The sequence below is a fragment of the Mustela putorius genome, unplaced genomic scaffold, assembly GCF_011764305.1.
Source record: "Mustela putorius furo isolate JIRA1106 unplaced genomic scaffold, ASM1176430v1.1 tig00003923_pilon_pilon_pilon, whole genome shotgun sequence".
NCBI classification, from domain to species: domain Eukaryota; kingdom Metazoa; phylum Chordata; class Mammalia; order Carnivora; family Mustelidae; genus Mustela; species Mustela putorius.
In genome coordinates, this window is record NW_025422068.1 from 11,178,849 (window position 1) to 11,192,881 (window position 14,033).

The window sequence follows — 14,033 nt, forward strand, 5'->3', positions numbered from 1 at the left end:
GGCTGATCAAGGAGCCCGATGCGGGACTTGATCTGAGGACCCTGGGATAAGGACCTCAGCTGAAGGCAGATGCTTAACCAACTGAGTCACCCAGATGTCCCCAGCAATATCTCATTCTTTTTTAATGGCTGAATAGTATTTACTTTATATATAGGTATTTTATGTTTTCCATATACATATAAACTGTATGTTTTCTATATACATATATAATCACATCTTCTGTATCCATTCCCCTATGGATGGAATTTTATTTTATTTTTTGATGCTGTTGTAATTTTTTTTTTTTTTTTAAGATTTTATTTATTTATTTGCCAGAGAGAGAGTGAGTACAAGCAGGGGGAATGGCAGGCAATGGGAGAAGCAGGCTCCCTGCTGAGCAAGAAGCCCAGTGCAGGACTATCCCAGGACACTGTGATCATGGCCTGAGCTTCAGGCAAGTGCTTAACCGACTCAACCACTCAGACCTCCCTCATTCTGCATAATTCTAATTGTTTTCTTAATTGGTCTTTCAGCTAGTTGATTTTTAGTGTACAGAAATTCAACAGATTTTTATATACTCATTTTGTATCTTGAAATGTTGTTAACTTTGCTCATTACTTTGAACAAGTTTTTGGTGAAATCTTTGGGTTTACCTCTTCCTTTGTGGTGTGGATGACTTTTATATCTTTTTTTTCCTGATTGTTATGACCAGAACTTCCAGGACTATTTTGCATAGAATGGTGTGGCAAGGCATCCTTGTCTTTTTCCTGATCTTAGAGGAAAAGATTTCTTCCTTTCACTTTTGAGTATGATGTTAGCGGGGGGGCCTGCCTGTATGGCTTTTATTATGCACAATTTGCTGAACATTTATTTATGAAAAGACATTTAATTTTGTCTTTTTTTTTTCTTTGCTTTAACTGAGTTGACCATCTAATTTTTATCCTTTATTTCATTTATGTGGTATATTATATACATTGATTTGCTCATGTGAAATTAAGCTTGCATCCCTTGGGACACAAATAAAATAAATCCCACTGACCCTGATGTATGATTCTTTTCATATGATGTTGAATTTTGTTTGCTAATATTTTGTTGAAAAAATTTGCATGTATTCTTATTAAGGATACTTGCTTGGGGAGAGGAAGCATGCAGTGAGCAGGAGGACCCTAGGCTCCCCTCATCCCATGAACCCAATGAGATAACTATCAAGTCATCCTGAATATCCCAGGAATTGACCTGAAGATGGTCAACTAAAGGGAGAGAAGAGGCCGCACTGAAGAAGGTAGGAAGTGTGGAGTCATGGTTTAGGGGAGAAAGGGATGTTGGGTGCTGCAGATGGCAGGGTGGGGGCATGGATGTGGAGAAGTCATGTGTGTGTAAGAGAGAGAGGGAGAGAGAGAGAGAGAGAGAGAGAAGTAGAGGACCACATAGGGGGAACACAGCAGGAGAATATTATCCCACAGCCATTGACTTGGAAAATAAGAGGGGCTATATATTATGAATTCTTGCAACTAGCTTGGGTTAAAGTCTGCAGTTTTAAACAGCACAGCAGGCTTGGCTTTAGCACAGAAGGCTTGGCTGTGCTTCTTCTGGAAAGAAGGCAGGCAAACAACCCAGGTCAGACAGCTTGGAAACAGGGATCTTGAGAATGCTTGGGGCACACAAGGGAGAGATTGTTTACTTTTCTTGGAGCATGACCTTGAAGGGTTCACACAGATGCCTCTCCTGAAACAATTTACAATTCCCCCTTCCTTGCACCATTTCCCTCCCACCCACCTCAGCTCCAACTGCTGGAAGCACCACAAGGCTGATATTGGCAGCCTAACTTGCTTACACCAAGCCCTACCCCACTGCACTCTGGTGAGACTGACCTTCTCAATCAGCTAGCCTCGGTCCCAGTACAGAGGCCCTACCCCATGAAGACAAGCACACCCCCTCCCACCCCAATGCTCTGTGGCCAGACCAAAGTGTTTTTAAAATTTTCTTTCTTAAAAAAATTTATTTTATTTTGAAAGAGTGATAGTGTGTAGACATGCAAGTGGTGGGGAGGAGCAGGGGTGGTGGGGAGAGAAGAAATCTCAAGCAGGCTCAATGTTTAGTGCAGAGTGCAGCCAGGGCTCAATCTCATGACCCTAAGATCATGATCTGAGCTGAAATCAAGAGATGGACACTTAACTGACTGAGTCACTCAGGTGTCCTCAGACCAAAGAGTTTTGAGTGCAAAGGAGAGACCAAAACTGACAAAAGCAAGAAAGGACAGAAAATCACCAGAACTAATGACAAAACAGTTATAAAATGGTACTAAATACATATCTATCAATAATTACTTTGAATGTTAATGGACATAACACTCTAATCAAAAGACATTGGGTAACCCCTAAACAACTAGAACTCATGCAGCTATTCAGTAATGTGGCAGAATACAAAGTCAATGTACAGAAATCAGTGGCTTTCTTCTACACTAACAATGAAAATACAGAAAGGGAAATTAGAGAATCGATTCGATTTACTATAGCACCAAGAGCCATAAGATACCTGGGAATAAACCTAACCAAAGAAGTAAAGGATCTGTACTCGAAGAACTACAGAACACTCGTGAAAGAAATTAAAGAAGACACAAAAAGATGGAAGACCATTCCATGCACTTGGATCGGAAGAATAAACATTGTTAAAATGTCTATACTGCCTAGAGCAATCTATACTTTTAATGTCATTCCGATCAAAATTCCACCAGTATTTTTCAAAGAGCTGGAGCAAATAATCCAAAAATTTTTATGGAATCAGAAGAGACCCCGAATCGCTAAGGAAATGTTGAAAAACCAAAATAAAACTGGGGGCATCACATTACCTGATTTCAAGCTTTACTACAAAGCTGTGATCACCAAGACAGCATGGTAGTGGCATAAAAACAGACACATATACCAGCAGAACATAGTAGAGAGCCCAGATATCAACACTCAACTCTATGGTCAAATAATCTTCAACAAAGCAGGAAAAAATATACAGTGGAAAAAAGACAGTCTCTTCAATAAATGGTGCTGGGAAAACTGGACAGCTATATGTAGAAGAATGAAACTCGACCATTCTCTTACACTGTATATAAAAGTAAACTCGAAATGGATAAAAGACCTCAATGTGAGACAGGAATCCATCAGAATCCTAGAGGAGAACATAGGCAGTAACCTCTTCGATATCAGCCACAGCGACTTCTTTCAAGATATGTCTCCAAAGGCAAAGGAAACAAAAACCAAAATAAACTTCTGGGACTTCATCAAGATCAAAAGCTTCTGCACAGCAAAGGAAACAGTTAACAAAACAAATAGGCAACCCATGGAATGGGAGAAGATATTTGCAAATGACAGTACAGACAAAAGGTTGATATCCAGGTTCTATAAAGAACTCCTCAAACTCAACACACACAAAACAGATAATCATATCAAAAAATGGGCAGAAGATATGAATAGACACTTCTTCAATGAAGACATACAAATGACTATGAGACACATGAAAAAATGTTTATCATCACTAGCCATCAGGGAGATTCAAATGAAAACCACATTGAGATACCACCTTACACCAGTTAGAATGGCCAAAATTAGCAAGATGAAACAACGTGTGTTGGAGAGAACGTGGAGAAAGGTGAACCCTCTTACACTGTTGATGGGAATGCAAGTTGGTGCAGCCACTTTGGAGAACAGTGTGGAGATTCTTCAAGAAATTAAAAATAGAGCTTCCCTATGACCCTGCAATTGCACTACTGAGTATTTACCCCAAAGATACAGAGGTAGTGAAAAGAAGGGCCATCTGTACCCCAATGTTTATAGCTGCAATGGCCACGGTTGCAAAACTGTGGAAAGAACCAAGATGCCCTTCAACGGACGAATGGATAAGGAAGATGTGGTCCATATACACTATGGAGTATTATGCCTCCATCAGAAAGGATGAATACCCAACTTTTGTATCAACATGGACAGGACTGGAAGAGATGATGCTGAGTGAAATCAGTCAAGCAGAGAGAGTCAATTATCATATGGTTTCACTTATTTGTGGAGCATAACAAATAGCATGGAGGACATAGGGAGATGGAGAGGAGATGGGGGTTGAGGGAAATTGGAATGGGAGGTGACCCATGAGAGACTATGGACTCTGAAAAACAATCTGAGGGTTTTGAAGGGGTGGGGGTGGGAGGTTGGGGGAGGGCATGTATTGGGTGGAGCACTGGGTGTGGTGCAAAAACAATGAATTCAGTTATGCTGAAAAGAAATTAAAAAAAAAGACATTGTGTATCAGAACGGATTAAAAAATGTATTAGACACCTATAAGAGTCTCAGTTTATTCTATTATTTTTATAAAGATTTTCTTTCTTTCTTTGAGAGAGAAAGGGAGCACAAGTGAGAGAGCACAAGCAGGGGGAGCAGCAGCGAGAGAGAGAAGCAGAGTCCCCACTGAGCAGAGAGCCTGATGTGGGGCTCAATCTCAGGACCCTAAGATCATGACCCGAGCCAAAGGTAGCTGGTTAACTGACTGAACCACTTAGGCACCCCAAGAGACTCATTTTAGACTTCAAGGCACTTGCTGATCTAAAGTGAAGGGATGGATGGGGAAATCCAAATCAAAACTACTATGAGGTATTACCATTTGTCAGAACGGCTAAAATATTTTTGTGTCTTCTTTATTTTACACGAAAAGATGGAAAAATATACCATGCTCATGAATTGGAAAAATAAACATTGTTAAAATGTCTGTCCTGCCCAGAGCAATCTACACTTTCAAGGCCATCCCTATACCATATAAAAAATGCCATCATTTTTCAAGGAGCTGGATTAATCCTAAAATTTGTATGGAACCAGAAAATACCCTGAATCACTAAGGGAATGTTAAAAGCTGGGCATATCACATTGTCTGACTTCAAGTTATATTACAAAACTGTGATCAAGACAGCTTGGTATTGGCATAGAATCAGACACATAGATCAGTGGCACAGAATAGAGAACCCAGAAATGGACGTTCAACTCTATGGTCAACGAATCTTTAATAAATCAGGAAAAAAATACCCAATGGAAAAAAGACAGTCTCTTCAATTCATGTAGAAGAATGAAATGTGACCATTCTCTTATACCATACACAAAGATAAATTCAAAATGGATGAAGGACCTCAGTGTGAGACAGGAATCCATCAAAATCCTAGAGGAGAATATAGACAGTGATCTTGTGGGGCTGGTCACAGAGCACCCCTACCCTTCCTTGGGTTTTCCTGCTGAAGGTGCTCAAATAATCCTGACATGCTTCAGGTTAATGCTGTAGGAGTCCTACACTCCAGAATGGAGAATGTGAAACTGGTTCTACCCCTTTTTGAGAACTGGTGTGATTTCCAGGAATAGAAATTGAAAGCAACCATCCCTGGTTTCCCTGCATTTGGGCTAAGATCTTGCCACAACCATGATCCAGAAATTACACTGCTCTGAGCAGGTTAGGCACTGGAACAGAAAGCCCTACACTTTCACCTTCCTAACTCCTTTTCTTTCCTCTCTAGGCTCTTCCTAGGACACCCCAACCCAACACAGTTCTCTTCTTTCCTTACAGAGAATCCTGGGCATTGAACACGTTTTGCATGGTCTCAGAGGGAATGGTCTCTTCTTCAGGGCTGGACTCTTCCCCAGGGAGGGGTAACTTCCAGGAAGACCACTGATACCTTCTTGATAGTAGTCACACAATGCTTCCCGGAGCAGGTAAGTGAGAGGGCTCCTACAACCCAACTTGGCTAGTAACCCTCCTACTGTGACATGAAAGATAGAATCTGACACCAGAGAAGAAGAGCTTGGGGATTGGATTACCCATTTCAGTGAGTAGTCACCATTGGGACCCTCTCTGAATATTCTTCAGGGACAAAACAGCACCCTAACTCTTTGGTTGCTGCAAACCTATCCAGCCCTCCAGTGTGGAGGTAATGGGGTTATCACCTCCATGTTCACAGCACTGGGGTTGGAAAAGGACAGGAAGATTTGTCATTCATATTCTCTTAGGGTCTAAGTAGTATTTAAGGACAATGACAATTTCAGGGGGGTAGCCTGGAGTCGGGAGAGTCTAACTGGAACACGGCCTTGACCTCCTGTGGATTAGGGAGTGGGGGTGGGGTTTCAGGGACAAAGGGTCTAACAGACCTTAGACAATGCATAACAGTGCACATGTGTATCTGGCATTGGAAAAACTATCCCCCTTGGTGGACACCAACTCCATCCTTCACCTCAGTGAGGTGGACTCTTGAAATACTCTTCCCAGATCAGGTCCTTTTGTGCTTCATACCCACTGATGATGCAGATGTTTATTATACTTTCCTAGAATAAATCAATATGTTGATATTTTTCCCTCACCCTTGCCCTATGATGATAAAATGGGGGAAATATGGGCTTTTCCCATGTTGGGTTCAAACTACAAATGGCCTTGATGCCTTAGATTTCTAGTTTGGTGATCATTGGGATCATTGGGCATGGTACAAACTATATAGGACCCTACATTGGAAGTCCACTAATGAGTGTTTTTCTTTCTGCTTCTTAGGTCATGAAATCTATCTGATGCATTATAACAAGAGTTCAAAATAAAATTTACCCAATGCAATAGAATCCAGTAAGTTAAAATAAAGAGTAGACAGACTGTTGGTAAACTCTTTCTTCAGGTCTATGCATATGTGTGCATGCATGTGTGTTGAGTGTGTACTTGGTTCTAATGTGAAATGAATCTATCATTGCTGTTCTCATTCAGAAGGCTGAAAGATCTTCTCCTAGGGTCTGATTCTTTTGCAAGCACAGCTGCCCTCTCTAGTTAAATCTGCTACTTGGGCCCCTTCCATAAAGGCCTATGTCTCTTTACTCAGAGACCCTCAAACTCTCTTTAGAAAGGGAATATCAGAGGTTTAGCATGAGTAGGATCTACAAGAAGGAAGTCACTTGCACCTGGACTTGTCTATGATGGCTTCTGGGTCAGTAATCTGAGCCTCAGTGTCCTGCAGACACATATGCACTGACCACTCCTGGAATAACTTACAGCTTATTGGAGTTACCCTTGTGCCATCCTGCAATGGTAGTGACACATGGACACATGCCTAAAAGGATCCCGAGAAGGTCCCATGTGTGGGGTTTTCTAGCACCAGGTGCAGGGCAGAGATCAAATGAGCAGGTAGTGGGTAATAGGAGAGCTGTGGCTGGTGCTTCATAACCTCGATCACCCCCCTTCAATAGGGTCCAGCACAGGGGCTCAGCTGAGAAGACATGTGAAAAGTCCATAGTCAGACATAGTCATAGAAATGGTCTGGAAAAATATAGGTTTGTGCTCCCCTTCCACACCCACCTTATGGTGGGGGGATGGTCATACTCTGCCCCAGCCCCTAATTGCTTTCTGAAGGGCTGTGGCAGAACTGGCTTCAACATTTCAGATGACAGATTTAGGAAGCAAAGTTAAATTATCCATCAACCAATAAGTAGAAGATATACAATGGTATATTGTGTTTCATTCATCTAACAGAAGTATGTCCCATACCTGCTGGGGACTAAGGGTACTAGAATCTAGGGAATTATTTACTGTAAGTGCAAAGACTTGCATGTGTATTTTTATGATACTAATCATCTAATGTGGGATGAAAGAAGGCTTTTTGGGACTTTAAACTTTTGAAGACACGGGGGTTTTTTTGATTGACCTAACATTTGGGAAGTCAAATTTAGGTGGGCACATATGGACGTTCTGATGGGATTTAGACAAACCAGGAAAAGAAATCAAGGGTTGTAGCCCAGGTCCTATGTTCTGGCCTGCTTGGGCACCACAGGAACACTGATAAGGATATCCAGTCTTTTCCATCCCATACTAGGGCAAATTTACAGGCAAGCATAATATATAACATGCTGAGGGGCAGCAGAAAGCCCTTCACACAACCAAGTCAGTGAGCCTGGAACTCACCCAAGAGATTCTCTCCCTGGAGTCATAATGGCAGTTGAGGCCTCCAGGGACTTTTATGTACCCCATAAACAAGAATGGAGGCTATTCTGGATAATAGAGGTCTTAAAGAAGGCTTTGAGTACAAGGGCAAGGGATACTTTTCTTATTCCAGAATGTTCTTTCAGCCTGAACCAGCCCAGAGCTCCATCTTTCTGACTTCTAGCCAGCTTTAGCCATGCGTGCCTGTCCACCATGTCATTCACCCCCTCACCGAGCTCAGGGCACCTCCACTCCCTGCAGGAAGAGGCACCATTTTTGCTGACCTATTGCAACTCTCCTGATGGAGGACCCTGAGAACTTTGTGGGCATAGGCCTCAGGAGATTCTAGTGCCCAAGCAGATGGGATCATGATCACATCATAATCCATCAGCTTCCCTCCCTCTGAACTCCCAGCATCTCCTGATCATTTCACTGGGCATCTCTAACTCCCAATGGGGGTTGGGTTCACTGCAACATTTTCCGAAAAGTGGGGACACATTTTTGGATTTCTCTTCACACTTGGAATCAGTGAGTTTAATGTGGAGTGAGGAAGGGAGTTGAGAGAGAACTGAGTTCCATTCTCTCCCCCAAATTAGTAAGGGTTCATCCAGGGAGAGGTAGATGGTAATTGACAGCAATAATTGGACCCACATCCCTGGGAGAAGCATCTCAGAATCCAGCCAACCCTTAGCCCCTGGGGCTGGAGATTCAGCATTTACTAGGATGGTCCTCCTCTCCTGTCCAGACAGAAACAGAAAGACACTGTGAATTTATATCTTGGATCCTGAGTCATTGCTATGCAATTTGAGGCTTGTTTCTCATCTGTGAGACACTGTTTCTTGATCTGTGACCAGGAATAATACTATCACTTGTTTAATAGAGCTCAGAGAAGATTAATCAAGAAAAGGCATGCAGAACATCCTGCCCACACAGACTCACAGATCAAAATCTTCATACACTGCAGTAAGAGGTGGAGGGAATAAGAAGAACCAGAGAAAAGCCTTCCTCAGAGGTCATAAGACGAGAGAGAATCTACCAAGCAGTTGCTGGCAGGCCTCCCCAGGCTTTCACTTGGATCTTAGCATGAAGCCCTCCCTGAAGTCCTGTGAGGTGGGTAGCTTCCCTGCTGCACAAGACAGAACATTGGGGCTCAGTTTTCAATGTGAAAACATTCACATTACCATGGGACAAGCCTGTCTGAAAACTCAGTCAGGGTTCTTGGCAATTTCCTCATTGGAAGAAAGCATCCAGAGAACTCTGGAGGGCAATCATGCAAGGGGGACACACCATTGGAGAGGAAAGCCAGTGTGGTGGGTAACAAGCTGCACCATAGCTCCTATAGCTCAAAAAAAAAAATTTGTCCTACAGACAGGACTGCAGTCTTTTTCAGCAGAAACATGAGTGTTTGGATGTGAGGTCTTATCTCCAAGAGCATCAGGAGAGTCCCTTAATGAGGCTGTACAAGAAAACTCCTCAGCAAATAGTCAGTCTTGAGTTAGAAAGTGTTTTAAAATTTGCATTTGTGCACACAGAGATAGTAGATGTCTTAAGGGAAATTACCACAGCAAGCAGCCATAACTTGTGGGATTGTGAAAGCCCACCAGCCAGCACTGTGTGTGTAGCCCCCAGGAGAGTCCAGTGGGTAATTCCAGCCAGTTCTCCTTCCCAATTCTGCCATATGAAATGCTTGCAATCTTTTTTTTTTTGTAAAGATTTTATTTATTTGACAGTCAGAGATCACAAGTAGGCAGAGAGTCAGGCAGAGAGAGGAGGAAGCAGGCTCCTCGATGAGCAGAGAGTGGGATGTCGGCTCCATCCCAGGACCCTGGGATCATGACCTGAGCCGAAGGAAGGGGCTTTAACCCACTGAGCCACCCAGGCACCACAAATGCTTGCAATCTTACTGCAGGGTTCAGCTTACAAGAGAAAGCTCACGGGAGAGCTTAAATAGTTATAGCAATAATCACAGCAAAGATAAACAATCAAGTACAAACATAAGTACTGACTTAAAAATCAGTAGGATATTATTTGGAAAGCTTGTGTAACTTAAATGTTGCAATGGGTGAGAGACAGGGATTTTTTTAGGTATGCAGTTAGTGGTGAAAGATATGAAAAATGGGGGAAAACGCACTTTTCATTGCTGCTAAGACAATTAAATTGTTCTTGACCTTGAAGACATATGTATTGAGGATGTGTCGGCCCTTGGGATTGAACAGTATGGAGAGTTTGCACAAGTTTGCTTCTGCCTGGGGACATCCCTGGTGGGACATCCTGCTCACTCAATTTGGGTGGAGGAGTACCCCTATATGCCTGGTCCTGACTGAGCAACCCTCACAATATCCTTCTGCTCAAACCCCTCCATCCATAACCTGTGGAGAAGCTGACTACTAGTAGCACAGCTATAGAGCATTCATCAGTGGTCTCCTCTGAGCCTCTAACATGTGCACATTTCCTCAATAAGCACCCTTCCTGCTTTTCTTTTCAACAACTTCATTGGGATATAATTTACACATTCTGTATTCATCTCTTTAAAGTTTTCAGTAGATTTGAATATATTCACAAAGTTGTACACCCATCATAATCAGATTTATAACGTGTTTATTATCCAAAAGATATCCTGTACCTCTTGACTACCTCTCTTTTCCCTCCTACCATTTGCCCTTCCAATCTAGGAAACCCTCAATATATTTTCTGTGCCTAAGGATTTGCCTTTTCCAGACATTTCATATGAATAGAATCACAGAATATATTGTCCGATGGGCTGTCCGCATTCACTTAGCATAATATTTTGGGGTTCATTAGTACTTCATTTTTTTCTTGCCCAATAGTGATATTTTGTATGGATAGACCACATTTCTTTATCCGTTGAACAGTGGGTGGACAACTGTGTGAATCCCCCTGAGAGGTTATTGTAATAATGTCGCTGTGAACATTTGCATGCAGGTTTTACCTATATGTACATTTTCATTCCTTTTAGGTATCTACCTAGGAATGGAACTGCTGGGTCATTTGGTGACTCTGTTTAAATCATTTTATTAGTTTTATTGGAAAAGAATAGGCCTATATCACTGTATGAATTTAAGGCACATAGCATGATTTATATATGTTGTGAAGTAATTACCTCAGTAGGTTCAGCTAACATCCATCATCTCAATCAAAGGAAAAGAAAGAAGAAAAAGGAGAAAAAGTTCTCCATGTGATGAGAACTCAGGATACAGTCCCTTGACAACTTTCCTATAAATCATACAGTCGTGTTATCTGTAGTCATCAGGTTGTACACTACATCCCTAGACTTACTTATAACTGAAATCTTATACCATTTGAACACTTCCTTCAATTCCACCTTCTCACCATGTGATAAATTGAATCCACAAGTGTGTTCTCTTTTTCTACGAATTATTTTATTTGAATTTTAGATTTCACACATTGGTTAGAACATGGAGTATCTGTCTGTCTGATTTATGTTACTTAGCATAATGCCCTCAGTGTCCATACATGTTACAAATGGTAGGATTTCCTCATTTTCTATGGTTGAATATGTTTAAATTTTTGACAAACTAACAAACATTTTTCCAGAGGCTTGCTGTTGTCACCTAAGTACCTTTGCAGGGAGTTGGGTGTGGATCTGATGCCCTCAGTTTGGGTTATCAAATATGATGAATCCTCTGCCATCCTATGTGCCAGGCTCTCTTCACTCCCCTGTTTTTCCTATTTCTGCAGGTCACTCCATTGCTCAGTGATGTGATACAGCCCACCCACTCTCTTCACACCCCATTACTTGCATCCTCCGCCTCTGATAAGACATACAATATGGGCTGGAGTGTCCTACCTAAGGAGGTTGCCATAAATGTGGAAAAGGCCTTGGGAGGAGGGAAGTTGCTGGAGGTAGCCTCTGTGGTCAAGGAGACCCTGAAGACAGCATCCAGTGCCCCAGTGAACATTGCAGTGACTGGGGACTCTGGCAATGGCATGTCCTCTTTCATTAATGCACTGTGGGGAATTGGGCAGGAGGAGGAGGACTCAGCTCCCACTGGGGTGGTGAGGACCACCCAGACTCCCACTCGTTACTTTTCCTCCCACTTTCCCAATGTGGTGTTGTGGGACCTACCCGGAATAGGGGCAGATACCCAATGCCTGGGAACTATCTGCAGGAGATACAGTTTAGTCTGTATGACCTTGTCATCATCATTGCATCAGAACAGTTCAGCATGAATCTCGTGAAGCTTGCAAAAGTCATCCGGGACCTGGGAAAGAAGTTCTATATCGTCTGGACCAAGCTGGACAGGGACACCAACACAAGTGCCCACTTGAAGGAATGACTCATGAAGAATATTCAGGAGAATATCCAGGAAAATCTATGTGTGAACCCAACATATTCCTGGTCTCGAGCTTTGACCCCTTATTGCATGACTTCCCTAAGCTTAGGATCACATTGCACAGGGACATTTCTGACACCAGGTACCATGGTCCTCTAGAAAATCTCTCCCACACTTATAAGAAGGCCATTAATGACAAAGTGATCACTTGCAGGAAGAAAATAGCCTCAAAGTCTTTTGACACCCTTGGTATCTGGAATGCAAATGATCTGGAGCAAAGTCTGATGGCCTACCACTTGCTCTTTGGTATAGATGATGAATCCCTCCAGCAGCTGGCTCAGAGTATGGGGAAGTCCATAGAGGAGTACAGGGCCCTTATGAGGTCTCAAGATCTAAATACTGTCCTCAGAGGGGACTGGCTATTTTCTTGCATGAATTGTAATGTAGTCTCTTGCCTATGTTTAATTCTGAGATGTATCCCACTGTTAGGTGTCTTTGTTTTCAACTCCCTTAGAGAGTGGAAACACAGATGCCTCCTTGAAATAGTTGCCAATGACACCAAGGACATCCTGAAGAAAATCCTGACAGACTCCATCATCTGAAGAAGTGATGTTTCAGCAACCTCCTTCTGAAGGGAATTCAGGACATCTGGATGGACATATTGTCACACTGTCTCCTTTCTGAATTCTCAGTCAAGCTCAGTTACTTTCACTTTCATTGATTGTAAGTTCTTTGAGGTATATGAGATGACTTGCTCATTTTGAACTCATGTCAGGAAATTCCCAAATATGTTGTGCTTTTGTCTTTTATTAAATGAGAGGTGGAAGAAAATATCTGCTCAATGTGACATAGAGTCATTCTGACATCCATTTCTCACTTAACCTTAGCATCATTTCTCTGATGTCCATGTTCTTTCACTTCTCATCTCACACTCTGTAAACTCACACAATCTTGACCTCCCTATATGTCAGTGGTAGACACTTTAAAATGACCTCTAACATTTCCTCCTATTTTCATGTCTGTGTTTAAGCCCTTTCCCTGGAGTGACTAATAGAATATGGCAGCAATAAATGAATGTCCAAAAATTCCAGAATTTTGTTATGAAAAGTGCATCTCTGTCTTATAAACACTCTGTTCACTGGCGCTGCCTTGCTCCTGTTCCAGCTCTGTTTTCCTCTCTCTCTCTCCATCTTCCTCTCCTCTTTCCTCTCTCGGCCTCATTACCATAAGAATTTTGGAGAGGTCCTGAGGAATCAGAGGCCATGTGGAGGATAGCAGAGGCAGCCTACATTAACTGCTGATCATGTAAATGTGTCATCTTGAGAGTAAATCCTTCAATCCCAGCAAGACTTCAGGAGGTGCAGCCCAGCTGATAGCTTGACTGCCATCTCAGGAGAGACCCTTATCCAGAACCACACAATTAAAACTGTTCCTGAATTATGGCCCTCAGAAACTATAAGCACATAAACACTTGTTTTAAGCCACTAAGTTGTGGATAATTTGTTCCACAAATTTGATCCACAACAATAGATACCAGATAATATCATCAAGAAGCTCCTTAAAAAATAGCCAGTTGTGAGTGACCTCCTCTCTCTGTGAGAGTCACTCCTGCATGTACCCAGCATGAAGAAGCTGCACCTTCTCCAATCACAGCTCTTTCCTCCTTGGGACCTGGACATGTCCTTCCTTGCTACCTACCAAAGGACCAGCCTCTGCCAACATTTTCAGGTCATTTCATCCAGCCTCAGGCCACACAGAGTTATCCAGTTTGGG

At 42.4% G+C, this 14,033-nt stretch overlaps 1 protein-coding gene across 1 annotated transcript; it reads left to right on the forward strand.

Annotated features, from left to right (window-relative positions):
- The first annotated feature begins 973 nt into the window (after positions 1-973).
- LOC101673501 (immunity-related GTPase family M protein 1-like) lies at positions 974-13,420 on the forward strand. The gene is given in 7 exon segments (XM_045069326.1): positions 974-1,261; positions 5,563-5,708; positions 6,535-6,603; positions 8,825-9,054; positions 11,665-12,079; positions 12,082-12,300; positions 12,303-13,420. Coding segments are annotated over 4 exon segments (1,395 nt in total). The 5' UTR covers positions 974-1,261; positions 5,563-5,708; positions 6,535-6,603; positions 8,825-8,853; the 3' UTR covers positions 12,863-13,420.
- The last annotated feature ends 613 nt before the right edge of the window (positions 13,421-14,033 follow it).